This window comes from Ursus maritimus, unplaced genomic scaffold (genome assembly GCF_017311325.1).
Source record: "Ursus maritimus isolate PB19 unplaced genomic scaffold, ASM1731132v1 scaffold_2, whole genome shotgun sequence".
Taxonomy (NCBI): domain Eukaryota; kingdom Metazoa; phylum Chordata; class Mammalia; order Carnivora; family Ursidae; genus Ursus; species Ursus maritimus.
Genome location: NW_024424452.1, coordinates 16,617,902 through 16,631,582, shown reverse-complemented (window position 1 = coordinate 16,631,582; position 13,681 = coordinate 16,617,902). Strand labels below are relative to the sequence as shown.

General features: G+C 47.2%; 1 protein-coding gene across 4 annotated transcripts in view; it reads left to right on the top strand.

The window, feature by feature from the left end:
- LOC103657870 (Snf2 related CREBBP activator protein) overlaps positions 1–13,681 on the top strand; it is a 32,782-nt gene that overhangs the window by 16,011 nt on the left and 3,090 nt on the right. For 2 of the 4 annotated variants that reach the window (XM_040635061.1, XM_040635062.1), the window contains exons 21-32: positions 201–488; positions 971–1,135; positions 1,817–2,083; positions 2,435–3,942; positions 7,873–8,138; positions 8,275–8,477; positions 10,338–10,507; positions 10,658–10,854; positions 10,950–11,064; positions 11,484–11,603; positions 13,145–13,339; positions 13,492–13,575. In XM_040635061.1, the coding sequence (XP_040490995.1) occupies positions 201–488; positions 971–1,135; positions 1,817–2,083; positions 2,435–3,942; positions 7,873–8,138; positions 8,275–8,477; positions 10,338–10,507; positions 10,658–10,854; positions 10,950–11,064; positions 11,484–11,603; positions 13,145–13,339; positions 13,492–13,575 (3,578 nt within the window). Of the gene's footprint in view, positions 1–200; positions 489–970; positions 1,136–1,413; positions 1,600–1,816; positions 2,084–2,434; positions 3,943–7,872; positions 8,139–8,274; positions 8,478–10,337; positions 10,508–10,657; positions 10,855–10,949; positions 11,065–11,483; positions 11,604–13,144; positions 13,340–13,491; positions 13,576–13,681 lie in introns of all 4 variants that reach the window. The other 2 variants (XM_040635064.1, XM_040635063.1) reach the window with 2 other exon arrangements.

The window sequence follows — 13,681 nt, the reverse complement described above, 5'->3', positions numbered from 1 at the left end:
CAGCGTGCTGGGGGGGGGGGGGTTACCTCAGGGAGATTGTGCAGATTGGGGAAGAAGTAATGAAATTAGAGTGTTGAGGGAGCTAAATTGGAGACAGAGGTGTGTGTTTGATGGCTTGGGAGCATGTGTGGAGATTTCTGGGAGCAGGCTAAGGCTCTAGTCAGGGTGTATCTGACAAGATGTTTGCTTTGTGTCTACAGTGTTGCCATCCCCCCTGGGTGTCCTTAGTGGGACCTCACGGCCTCCTACGCCAACCCTGTCCCTGAAACCGGCCCCACCTGCTCCTGTTCGCCTAAGCCCTGCCCCGCCTCCAGGTTCCTCCAGCCTGTTGAAGCCCCTGACAGTGCCACCAGGCTACACTTTCCCTTCTGCTGCTGCCACCACCACCTCTACCACCACGGCCACTGCTCCCACCACGGCAGTGCCAGCTTCTACTCCTGCACCGCAGCGCCTCATCTTGTCTCCTGATATGCAGGCTCGCCTGCCCTGTAAGTTCTCAGGGGTCTGGGAGTGAAGGCTTTGAGATGGGAGGAAGGTTTATGTGCTACAGGGCTGGAGAAAAGCTCAGGAATGTGAAAGTATAAAATTCTAGGTGGCTGATGTATGTGAAGTATTTTGCTGTATACTGGAAATTCATAATCAAGTCAGGGAGTTCTCAGGCGAGTGGGGGAGATGACCCAGAGATGAGTAAATAGTGGTAAACCTAGCAGTAGAAAGTTATTTGGGGTAAAGGGCAGTGTGGAGTTGGTGGTGGTAATAAGCTCAGTACGGTGGCAGGCCATTAGAAGATAGAAAGGAGATGCTAAGCAAATAAGTGGAAGGTAGCAGCACATCAAAGGCTCAAAGGCTGAGTTCATTGGAATCTGGTAAATTGAGGGGGAGGATTGGAGGAGCTGGAGACCTGTGCTTTGTGGGGCGAGGTGGTGGTAGAGTCATCCATGTGTACATTCAGCCCCTTCTTTGTTCCTAGCAGGCGAAGTGGTCAGCATCGGGCAGTTGGCCTCACTGGCACAACGTCCAGTGGCTAGCGCAGGGGGAAGCAAACCTCTCACCTTCCAGATCCAGGGCAACAAGCTGACTTTGACTGGTGCGCAGGTGCGCCAGCTTGCTGTGGGGCAGCCCCGCCCGCTGCAAAGTAGGTAAAACCCACCCCCTGTCCTGCCTTTTTTCTCCTCTTCCTTGTCTCTTTGTTTTTGTTGCTCTTTTCAGATGTCAGTCTTTATGTTTCTTTCCCTAGCTTTTGGTGGGTGGGGCCAAAGGGAATGTTTGGAGGGGGTCTTTTGAAAAAGATAGGAATGAGGTCATTCTAGAGAAGTTATCCCCTCTCTATTCTTTCCTTTTCCTCTTGCCCTTGCCTCTGTCCTCCTCCGGCTGATAGCTGCTTCTCTTTCTTTCTCTCTTCCCTTAACCCAGGGAATGTGGTGCACCTGGTGTCAGCAGGGGGGCAGCACCACCTCATCAGCCAGCCTGCCCATGTGGCTCTCATCCAGGCCGTGGCCCCGACCCCTGGCCCCACCCCTGTCTCTGTGCTGCCTTCTTCGACCCCCAGCACCACCCTTGCCCCCACTGGCCTCAGCCTTCCGCTTGCTGCTAACCAGGGTGAGGCTCTTGGCCTTCCTACTTACTTAGCCCTTGCTGGCCTTGGTCCCTTCAGGCATGCCCTGGGCTACTGTCTGTCCAGCCTTCCCTCAGTGTTGTTTTCCCTTGCCAATATCTCCATATCTGTCTGCTACCCTCTCCTGCCCCTGGACTATTTCCATCCTTTGGGTCTCTTGTTTCTTTTCTACCTTCCCCTCAATGTAGCTTCCTCTTGCAGTGCCACCAACCATGGTGAATAATACAGGCGTGGTGAAGATTGTAGTGAGACAGGCCCCTCGGGATGGACTGACTCCTGTTCCTCCGTTGGCCCCAGCACCCCGGCCTCCGAGTTCTGGGCTTCCAGCTATGTTGACTCCACGCCCCACATTAACCCCTGGCCGGCTACCCACACCTACTCTGGGTACTGCCCGGGCCCCCATCCCCACGTCCACTCTGGTGAGGCCGCTTCTCAAGCTGGTCCACAGTCCTTCGCCTGAAGTCACTGGTGAGTCCAGGTGGCTAAGAGCAGATGTTTTTGCCAGGAATGGACATAGGGTGGTCCGGAGGGTTTCTTAGTCACAGTAGCTTTCCTGTTTATCAGCACACTGATACGCTCACTTTGTAGTGGGCACCAGAACTAGGCTGCCGAGGTCTTGCCTTATTTTAGAATATACTTCTTAGAATCTTGGAGGGAAAGGAAATGTTAAATTGTCAGAGTCCTTGAATCTTTGACCTCATAGAGTGGGAGTGAAGGTTTTCTGGGAAAGGGATGAAGCGTGGGGGTAAGGGAAAGGGTGGGACAGGGTAATAGAGCAAGACTAGAAATCTGGGGCTAACTCATCCTCTGTCTCCACAGCTTCAGCACCCGGAGCTGCTCCCTTGACCATCTCTTCTCCTCTCCCCGTGCAGTCCTCACTCCCTGGGCCAGCCTCTTCTCCAATGCCAGTTCCCAGTTCCTCCCCCCTCGCCAGTCCTGTGTCCTCTACAGTCTCCGTTCCCGTGGCATCTTCACTTCCCATCTCTGTTTCCACCACGCCTCCTGCCCCAGCCTCAGGTCCACTCCCTGTCCCCATCTCAGCCCCCTTGCCTGTTTCGGCTTCCGGCCCAGCTCTGTTGACCAATGTGACTCCAGCACTGGCACCTGTTGTCTCAGCGGCTCCTGGACCTCCCTCTTTGGCACCAGCTGGGGCCTCCTCGTCAGCATCAGCTTTGACTCTAGGTTTGGCCACAACTCCATCCCTGTCTTCATCTCAGGCACCTGGTCACCCTCTGTTGTTGGCTCCAGCCTCTTCACATGTTCCAGGCTTGAACTCAGCTGTGGCCCCAGCATGTTCACCTGTCCTGGTACCAGCTTCTGCTCTGGCCAGTCCTTTTCCGGCAGCACCAAATCCAGCTCCAGCTCAGGCTTCCCTTCTGGCTCCAGCACCTTCCGCATCTCAGGCTCTAGCCACCTCTCTGGCTTCCATGGTGGCTCCACAGACAGCAATCCTGGCTCCTTCTCCAGCTCCTTCTCTGGCTCCTCTTCCAGTCCTGGCTCCATCGCCAGGTCCTGCTCCCCTGCTGGCACCATCGCAGACTCCGGTTCCAGTTCTGGCTTCATCATCTACTCCAGGAACCTCTTTAGCTTCAGCTTCTTCACTGGTGCCAGCCCCAACTCCTGTGTTGGCTCCATCATCAACTCAGACCATGGTACCAGCCCCGGTTCCATCACCTCTCCCAAGCCCGGCTTCTACGCAGACGCTGGCCTTAGCCCCAGCTTTAGCATCCTCTCTCGGTGGCTCGTCTCCATCTCACACCCTCTCTTTGGGAACGGGGAACCCTCAGGGGCCTTTTCCAGCTCAGACCTTGTCATTGACTCCAGCGTCATCCCTAGTACCAGCTCCAGCCCAGACATTGTCTTTGGCACCAGGACCACCACTGGGTCCATCGCCGACGCTGTCTCTGACTCCAGCACCCCCTTTGACTCCAGCTTCTCCAATGGGCCCAGCCCCAGCTCATACGCTGACTTTGGCTCCAGTATCGTCATCTGCTTCACTCCTGACCCCAGCTTCAGTGCAAACATTGACCTTGAGCCCTGCCCCAGTTCCAGTGCCCACCTTGGGCCCAGCTGCAGCCCAGACTCTGGCACTGGCCCCGGTCTCAACACAGGCCCCAGCTTCCCAGACATCCTCCCTTGTGGTTTCGGCATCTGGCGCTGCTCCCATGCCCGTCACCATGGTATCCCGGCTGCCTGTTTCCAAGGATGAGCCTGAGACACTGACATTGCGCCCTGGTCCCCCCAGCCCTCCCTCCACTGCTACCTCGTTCAGTGGTCCCCGGCCTCGACGCCAGCCCCCACCACCACCTCGTTCCCCTTTCTATCTGGTAAGTTTTACTCCCTCAGAGAGAGGGAACAGGTAGTTGATTTTCTTTGGAGTGTTGGTAGAGTGGATGGAACAGAACAACGTTATTTTTATCTTGGTAAATTACGAAGCCTAGTTTTGTGGACCTGATACTTGAATGTGATGTTGGACAAGTCCCTTCTCTTTCCTGGCCCTGTCCTCTTACCTGTATCATGGGAATAATAATCTATATTTTGCTTTTCTCAGAGGAGTAATTGAGGACCTAATATGGTTTTGAAACTCTGAAGAATTACTGATAGTTCAAGGCTGCCTTGTTACCATTGGTCTTTTTGGTGCTTGCTTATTCTTGAGTCAGTGTTGGCATGTAATTGCCTCATTTTACGGATGAAGAAACTAGCCCACTAAATGGTGTTATAAAGATGACACAACTTGTGAGAACTCAGATGCGTTGACTGCGTTGGTCTCTCCTCCTGAGGCGTTCCTCAGATAGGGAGACTTTGCTCAGTTGCTAAAACCATCACATTGTCAAGTATTTGAACTTGTGAGGGGAGGAGGTTGGCACCATGGAATACAGTTCTCTAAAGATGACGAGCCTTTGACTGATGGGTATCTCTTGTAGTTTTGTTTTGTTTTGTTTTTTTTACCTCCACAGTGATCAAGTGGGTAATAAAAAGAACTACGTTTCTTGCCCTTCCATGAACTTGTGGTAGCCATTTTTTTTCTCTTACGTATGTATGGTTCCGTATGTTTGGTTAAGTTAAACTTACACTCAAATTAGAGTAAATATTCCAGGAGCTAATAGGAAGAAAGTTCTGGTGAATCGTTCTAGGCCCTCTTTGCCTTTTTCTCCCTTTATTTTTATTTTTATTTTTATTTTTTTTAAGATTTTATTTATTTATTTGACAGAGATAGAGACAGCCAGCGAGAGTGGGAACACAAGCAGGGGGAGCGGGAGAGGAAGAAGCAGGCTCATAGCGGAAGAGCCTGATGTGGGGCTCGATCCCAGATCGCCGGGATCACGCCCTGAGCCGAAGGCAGATGCTTAACCGCTGTGCTACCCAGGGGCCCCTGCCTTTTTCTCCCTTTAAAATAAAGGGAGCTGCTTTTTATTCAGAGCTGCTGCTTATTTTTTGCCTCAGCCCCAGGCCCCCACTCCGTCAGTGCCATTGACTCCGCCTTTGGTCTTTTTCTGATGCTGCCAGGTTTGTCTTGGCTTGCTGAACATAGGAGAGCTAGATCCTAGCCCAAGAGTGGCAACTCCATGGTCTGTGCCAAATTTTGTTTGCTTTGCGAGTATGTGGAAGCTTAACACTTTTTTTCTTTAAACAGTTTGACGTAAATATCACATGCCATACAGCTTACCCATGTAAAGTGTATAATTCAGTGGCTTTCAGTATATTCACATAGGTTGCAACCATCACTGAAGTCAACTTAAGAACATTTTCATAGTCCTAGGGGCGCCTGGGTGGCACAGTGGTTAAGCGCCTGCCTTCGGCTCAGGGCGTGATCCCGGCGTTCCGGGATCGAGCCCCACATCAGGCTCCTCTGCTATGAGCCTGTTTCTTCCTCTCCCACTCCCCCTGCTTGTGTTCCCTCTCTCTCTGGCTATCTCTATCTCTGTCAAATAAATAAATAAAATATTTTAAAAAAAAAATATTAAAAAAAATAAATAAATAAAAAAAAAGAACATTTTCATAGTCCTGAAAAGACCCTTAGCCATCATCGTCCAACCCTTCCACCTCTCCTAACTTTAGGCAAGCACTAATCTTTCTGTCTCTTTAGATTTGCCCATGGAGTCATATGGTATATGGTCTTTTGTGACTGGCTTTTTTCATTTAGCTTAATGTTTTTGAGGTTCATCCACATCGTAGCATATGTTGGAATTTTATTTTTTTTATTGTTGAATAACATTCCATTGTGTGGATATACATTTTATATATCTGTTCATCAGTAGATGGACACATTTGGAATATTTCTACTTTTTGGCTGTTATGAATAATGCTGCTATGAATATTCACTTCTAAGATTTTGTGTCTTCATATGTTTCCAGTTACATTGGATGTATGCCTAGGAGCAGAATTACTGAGTCAGATAGTAACTATGTTTAACTGTTTGAGAAACTACCAAACTTTTCCAAAGTGGCTATACCATTTTACATTCCCACCGGCAGCACTTCATGGTTCCAGGTTCTCCACATCTTTGCCAACACTTGCTGTTATTTGTCTTTTTGATTATAGCTATCCAGTGGGTGTGAAGTGGTATCTTGTGGTTTTGATTTGTGTTTTCCTAATGGCCAGTGATGTTGAGCATCTTTTCAGTGGTTGGCCATTTGTGTATCTTCATTGAAGAAATGTTCGATATTCAGATCCTTTGTGGTTTTATTTTTTTTTAATTTATTTTTGTAATCTTTTTTTGATTTTTTAAAAGATTTTATTTATTTATTTATTTATTTATTTATTTATTTATTTGACAGAGAGAGCGCCAGCGAGAGAGGGAACACAATCAGGGGAAGTGGGAGAGGAAGAAGGAGCCCGATGCAGGGCTCGATCCCAGGACCGGGATCACAGCCTGGGCCTAAGGCAGACGCTTAATGACTGAGCCACCCAGGCGCCCCTCATTTATTTATTTTTTTAAAGTAAATTTTATGCCCGACGTGGGGCTTGAATTCACAATCCTGAGATCAAGGTCAAGACCATGCGGGGGCACCTGGGCGGCTCAGTCAGTTAAGCATCTGCCTTTGGCTTGGATCATGGTCCCAGGGTCCTGCTCAAGGGAGAGCCTGCTTCTCTCTCTCCCTCTGCTTGTGCTCTCTCTCTGTCAAATAAACTTTAAAAAAAAAAAAAAAAGATCAAGACCATGCTCTACCAACTGAGCCAGACAGGTGTACCTGCCCTTTTTAATTGGGTTATTTTACTAATTTGAAAGAGTTCTCTATATATTCTGGATACAAATATCTTTTCAGATGTATGATTTGCAAGTATTTTCTCCTTTGCTACTACTTTTGAGAACTGGCCTGCTGTGCTAGGATGCTTTCCTTTTTCACTTTGATCACCAGGAGCTTAAGAGGTCAAGTTTAAGGGAGCAGTCAGGAAGGGAGATTTGGGACATTGCTTTTTTTTCCAGGACCATCGCCTAGGGTCCATCTCCTTCATTTGTTCATTCTAATAGCAGCTATTTATTGAGAGCCTACTTGGTGCCAGATAACTGAGCTAGATAGTGGGTGATTATAGTGAGCAAGACCAGATACGTTCGTGTTACTGTTATACAGCTTTGTGGATCGAAGACATTAGTCAAAGATTCATACAGATGTAAAACTACCAGTGTGGTAAGTACTGCAAAAAAAGAGGTAGTTTTATAGCCTGTGAAGCCTGAAATGCTAGTGATGGGAAAGGACTGGGTCAAAGTCCTACAGATTTCCTGTCTGCCAGGCCACTCCCCTTTTCTCTCTTAGGGTGATGAAACCTAGATGTCTGATTAGCTTTTCCTATCCTACCCCATTCCAGTTTGGCCCTTGGCAGAAACCTGGATTTGATTAGCCATTCTGTCCTGATCAGTGATTGGACGAGGGCTTTTAATAATTGTTTTGGATCCACTTCAAGAAGGCAAATTAACTTGAATGTTGTGGAGTAAGTGTTATATAAAAATCATCTATTTTATAAGCTTATTAGATATACAGATCTTAATTTTGAATGTTCAGGTATTCTGTTTGGTGGCATACACAGGAAGGTCAGGTTTTTTTTGTGGAGAAGTTATTTTGTAGGACATTATGAAAGGAGTAATTCTCATTATTGACAGCTTGGAAAACCACTAAAAGCATAATGTAGTTTTGAATCCTATGGTTTTCTTAGGTTATGTTTAATTCTGGGATGAATGGTCAGGTTTTCTATGAGGACACTGATCACTTTTTCTGTGTTTTTTTTTTTTTTTTTTTTTTTTCTTCTCTCATCCCCAGGACTCTCTGGAGGAAAAGCGGAAGCGGCAGCGATCTGAACGCCTGGAGCGGATTTTCCAACTTAGTGAGGCTCATGGGGCCCTGGCACCTGTGTATGGGACTGAAGTCCTGGATTTCTGTACCCTGCCCCAACCTGTTGCCAGCCCCATCGGCCCTCGTTCTCCTGGCCCCAGCCACCCCACCTTTTGGACTTATACCGAGGCTGCCCGCCAGGCTGTACTGTTTCCCCAGCAACGACTAGACCAGCTGTCAGAAATCATTGAGAGGTTGGCAGGGCTAAGTGCTAATGGGAAGCGGGTCTTGGGGCCTCTGAGTGGATGTAGTGGTTAGGGCTGGTGAAGGTGCACTCTTGGGGCCTTTCAGAGTTCCATCTTTTATACTGCTTGCCTTCTTCCTTCACAGGTTCATCTTTGTCATGCCTCCTGTGGAGGCACCTCCCCCTTCCCTGCATGCCTGCCACCCACCTCCTTGGCTCGCCCCACGTCAGGCAGCCTTCCAGGAGCAATTGGCCTGTGAGCTCTGGCCCCGGGCTCGTCCTTTGCACCGTATTGTGTGTAACATGCGCACCCAGTTCCCTGACTTGAGGCTCATCCAGTATGACTGTGGTAAGTTCATTGGTTACTGAGGATCCCTTGACCTTTTTTCCTCTCTGTTAGTACCAAGACTATATCAAAGGGATGCTATACATAGATTTTTGTGAATTTAATTAAACATTAGACAGTTTTTCAGGTTATGTTTATAGGCAAGATGGAGAAATGTAGGCCTTATGATGGATTCTTGACATTCCTGAATTTGATGAAAGTTGAAAATGTGTGCTAACTCATTCATTCAGTAATTATTTTGTGAGTATCTGTTGTATTTTGCTAATCTTTTGGGATACAGTGGCAAATAAGATAGCACAGCATAGTTTTCAGATTCATGGGGAAAGGTGCAAGGTGGTACAAGACTGCACAGTAAATAGTAAGTTTTGTTTTGGAAAGACAGAAGGATCTTCCTGTCTTTGGTTAGAATCTTGTTGGTTAGAATGCATTTGGCTGTAAGTGGTGGAAAACTGACCAATAGTGTCTTCAACCACAAGAGCATTTATTGTTTCCTTAATAAGAAATTCTGAGAATAGTGGTATATGTCTGGTTCAGCTTACTGATGTCTTCATGGACCCAGGACCTTCTGGTCTTTCTGCTATCCTTAGCTTTTATTTCTTTATTCTCATGTTTATTTCTTGATGATCTTACCATGGCTGCCACAACTCCAGGGAGCACAGCAATGCTCTGAGCAGGAAGCAGGGCTTGAGATAAAATATTCTCAGCAAGTTTCTCTTTGTGGGGAGTGGGGAGAAAGTTCCCTTCATTGACTATGCTTCATGGCTCACTTCCTTAATTTGTGCCATATCCCCATCCCTAGAATAATCACTGACAAAGGGAAATGGCAAAGAGGAACTATGGCTCTTTTAGACCAATCATGATTTATCTTTTGGGGTTGGGTTGGGGCTTATCATCCCTGGTATCAAGTGATCTCTGCCAGGTGTCTACAGTGTAAATCAGGTTCTTTTAAGCAAGAATATCTTTTGGACAGTAGTGAATCGTTTCTGCTACAACCGAGCAGAGATATTTCTGTAGTAACATGTTTGGAAATTTTCTAAATGACCTTAGAATGTAAGATAGCAAAATTTTTATTAATATATACTCAATGAATATTTTAGTAAAAAAATAACTTTGTAACATTTGAAACCATTTAGAGTAGATGAATTGAAAGTCTTTGTTAAAAACTTTCAAACTGATATATCAGAAACATAGAAGGTATTTCTATGTTTGATGGGAGGTTGAACTCTAGATAACCTCATAAGATCCTCTCTCCATGGTTCTGATCTCAGGGATCTTCAATCCTTGTATGTAAGTCATGACATCCAGCGGATGTTGTTGATGTCTGTCCTGTCAATCTGTTTTGTGCTTCAGCTGACATAGCTCAGTGTAGTTCTTAAGGATTTCCTTCCTGCTCCTACACCATTGAGGGTTCCCTTTTTTCCCCTGAGGATCTATATGTTATCCTACTCATGGTTAGACACAGAAGATAGATCCAAGACAGGAGCAGACTGAAGAGGTGGATCCCATGAGAAAAGAAAATAAAGTTAAATATTTTTTTTTAATATTTAATTAATTTATTTTAGAGAGCATGTGTATGGGGGTGGGATGAGGAAGAACAGGGAGAGAGAATCTGAAACAGACTCTGCTGATTGTGGAGCCCAACACAGGGCTCAGTCTCATGACCCTGAGATCATGACCTGAGCCAAAACCAAGAGTGAGACACTGAGCCACCCAGGTGCCCCTAAAGTTGAATATTTTTGATCTCCTAGGCTAATTGAAACCCTCGCCTAAAGCTTTTATTGTTTTTCAACCACGGTCTTTCAGTGCTAAGTGTTCCCTGTTCCAGCTTATAACAAGGTCCCTGTACCCATCATTTTTCTTCAGGAAAGTTGCAAACATTGGCAGTGCTGTTGAGACAGCTCAAGGCGGAGGGCCACCGGGTGCTCATATTCACCCAGATGACCCGGATGCTGGATGTATTGGAACAGTTTCTCACCTACCATGGCCACCTCTACTTGCGTTTGGATGGGTCTACTAGAGTTGAACAGAGACAGGTAACCTGGGCATCTGCAGCCCTTTGAGGCTCACCTCAGCCACTGTCTGCATTTTCCAGACCTCAGGGTCCCAGAAGGGGCCCCACTAAGCCCCTCGGGTCTGTTTTGGAGGATATGTCTCCTGATACTGTCTTTTTTCTTCCTCTCTAGGCTTTGATGGAACGATTCAATGCAGACAAACGCATATTCTGCTTCATCCTTTCAACTCGGAGTGGGGGTGTGGGTGTGAATCTGACAGGAGCAGACACTGTTGTTTTTTATGACAGCGACTGGAATCCCACCATGGATGCTCAGGCCCAGGATCGCTGTCACCGAATTGGCCAGACCCGAGATGTCCACATCTACAGGTATTACCTAGTCTTCCCTCACCTTGCATCCTCTTTACTGATAGGGTTTTATTAATGTATTTGGCTTTTTACACATGGCCTTCATCACTCCTTAGACTTATCAGTGAACGGACAGTGGAGGAGAACATCCTAAAAAAGGCAAATCAGAAGAGAATGTTGGGAGACATGGCTATTGAGGGAGGCAACTTCACCACAGCCTATTTTAAACAGGTACTAAGATCTTCCAGTCTATGCCGGAGAGAACTGCTGTGCCCGTAGGGGTTGCTCCTGCTTATTAAAGTGGATGCTGGTGCGCCTGGGTGGCTCTGTCAGTTAAGCGTCCACTCTTGGTTTTGGCTCAGACCGTGATCTCTTGGGATTGAGCCCCACATTGGGCTCCATGCTCAGCAGTTGTCTGCTTGAAAGATTCTCTTCCTGTGCCCCTCCCCTCGAGTGTGTGTGCTCTCTCTCTTTCTGTTTCTAAGATAAATGAATAAATCTTTAAAAAAAAAAATGAAGTTGCTTTGGTCTTCACAGATCTGCCTCTTCAACTAGTGACATTTCTGATTATTTCTAAGAGCTGTTATCTCATAGTAGACTTGGGCCCAGCATTCCATTGGCTCTGACACTTCCGTCTGTTCTCTCCAAAGCAGACCATCCGAGAGCTGTTTGATATGCCCCTGGAAGAGCCATCTGGCTCATCTGCACCCTCTGCCCTTGAAGAGGAGGAAGAGACTGTGGCCAACAAGCAGACCCATATCCTGGAACAGGTGAAAAACTAGCAGATAATCTCTAGAGTAGAGCTGGTAGTTACGGTGTGTGTTGTCCAGGGGGAAAGAATGTGTCTGCTGCTTCCCGGATGACTGTTGGCCTTTAATAGTTGTGAGTAGATTGCTTATTGGTTCATAAGATTTCATGGAAGAAAGACAGGATTTGGAATCCTCAGTTACAGGTTTGAATTCTCACAGTACTTCTTACTAATTGTGTTAGTTAGGGCAAGTCTGCTTAATCTTCTGTGCCTGGAGTCTTACTTTCCACTTTTCTGAGCTGCTGATGGGAAGGAAGTAACTGAGGATGAGATGGAATAGTGGATGTAGAAGTGCTTTGTATGGGGTGTAGCCTCTCGTTTTCTAAACACTGATTGATGCATAATAGAATCACTTGGGGAGGCTTTTGGCTTTTTATTTTTATTTTTTTAAATAGGTTCCACACCCGGCATGGGGCTCCACGAACTCACGACCTTGAGATTAAGAGTCACATTCTCTACTGACTGAGCCAGCCAGATACCCTTGGAGAGCTTTTTAAAGGATTGATTCCAGGGTGCCTGGGTGGCTCAGTCGTTAAGCGTCTGCCTTCGGCTCAGGGCGTGATCCTGGCGTTCTGGGATCAAGCCCCACGTCAGGCTCCTGGGAGCCTGCTTCTTCCTTTCCCACTCCCCCTGCTTGTGTTCACTCTCTCGCTGGCTGTCTCTCTCTCTCTGTCGAATGAATTAAAAAAAAAAAAAAAAGATCGATTCCTGGAACCCCATCTGAGAATCTACTAAATTGTGATTTTGGGGGACAAAGGCTGGGCATTTGTATTTTTTCAGAAGTAGGTGTTGGGAACTACAGGGTACAGTACCATGGAGGGGTTTTTCCTACCAGGTGCTGCCCCTCATTGCTGAGCACACTCTTAGGTTGCATCCTTTGGTGACTTTGGTATGAGCTTTCTGAATATTGATCACAGGGGAAAAATCAGATGGGCTTAGTCTCTTGTCAAGAGGTTATCTCAGTGCAAAAAAGAATTAGGGATTTTTTTGTATTTAAAGCTTTCTGGGACTGCTCTTTTAAGGAGATCTAAGGCTGACTTGAGTGGAAGAGGAAGCAGAACTAGAGATTTCTAAAACAGTTACTTGCTTATTGGGGGTCTTCCAAGTGATATCTGTGTGGAATACTGCATTGCTTTGATAACTTTGAGGGCTCGGAAGACAGTTGAGTTCAGTTATATACCTGGTTTGGTATAAACGTGGCCTCAGATTTTTGTCAGAATCAAACCACAGGGGGCAGCTCGGTGGCTCGGATGGTTAAGCGTCTGCCTTTGGCTGAAGTCATGATCCCAGGGTCCTGGGATCGAGCCCCGTGTTGGGCTCCCTGCTCAGTGGGGAATCTGCTTCTCCCTCTGCCTTTCCCCTGGCTTGTGCGCGCACACGCTCGCTCTCTCGCTTTCTCTCTCAAATAGATAAATAAAATCTTAAAAAAAAAAAAAAAAAAAAAGAACCGCAGGATGTGGAATTCTTTAATTCTCCTCGTTTTTCTTCCCCATACCTTTGCAGGCACTGTGTCGGGCAGAGGATGAAGAGGATATCCGTGCGGCCACTCAAGCCAAGGCTGAACAGGTGGCTGAGCTTGCAGAATTCAATGAGAATGATGGGTTTCCTGCTGGTGAGGGAGAGGAGGCCAGCCGGCCTGGGGCTGAGGATGAAGAGATGTCCCGAGCTGAGCAGGAAATTGCTGCCCTTGTAGAACAGGTCAGTGTTAGACCCACTAGTTCTCAACCTTACCCTTCACAGTTTCTTGTTCTGGACCTTGTGATCCTCCTCCTATTTTCTCTGGTGAAAATAAGGGTGATGGGCCCTGGTTACCAAGTCCCTGTGTTCATCGCCACTGCTCCTTCCCACAGCTGACCCCCATTGAGCGCTATGCCATGAAATTCCTGGAAGCTTCACTGGAGGAGGTGAGCCGAGAGGAGCTCAAGCAGGCAGAAGTGAGTATTTCTAGGGGGTGGGGATGGAAGTGAGAAGTGGATGCTTTCTACCTACTCCCCACCCTCCTTGCCTCCCTCTGACCACCCACCGTTTGGGCTCTCTTGT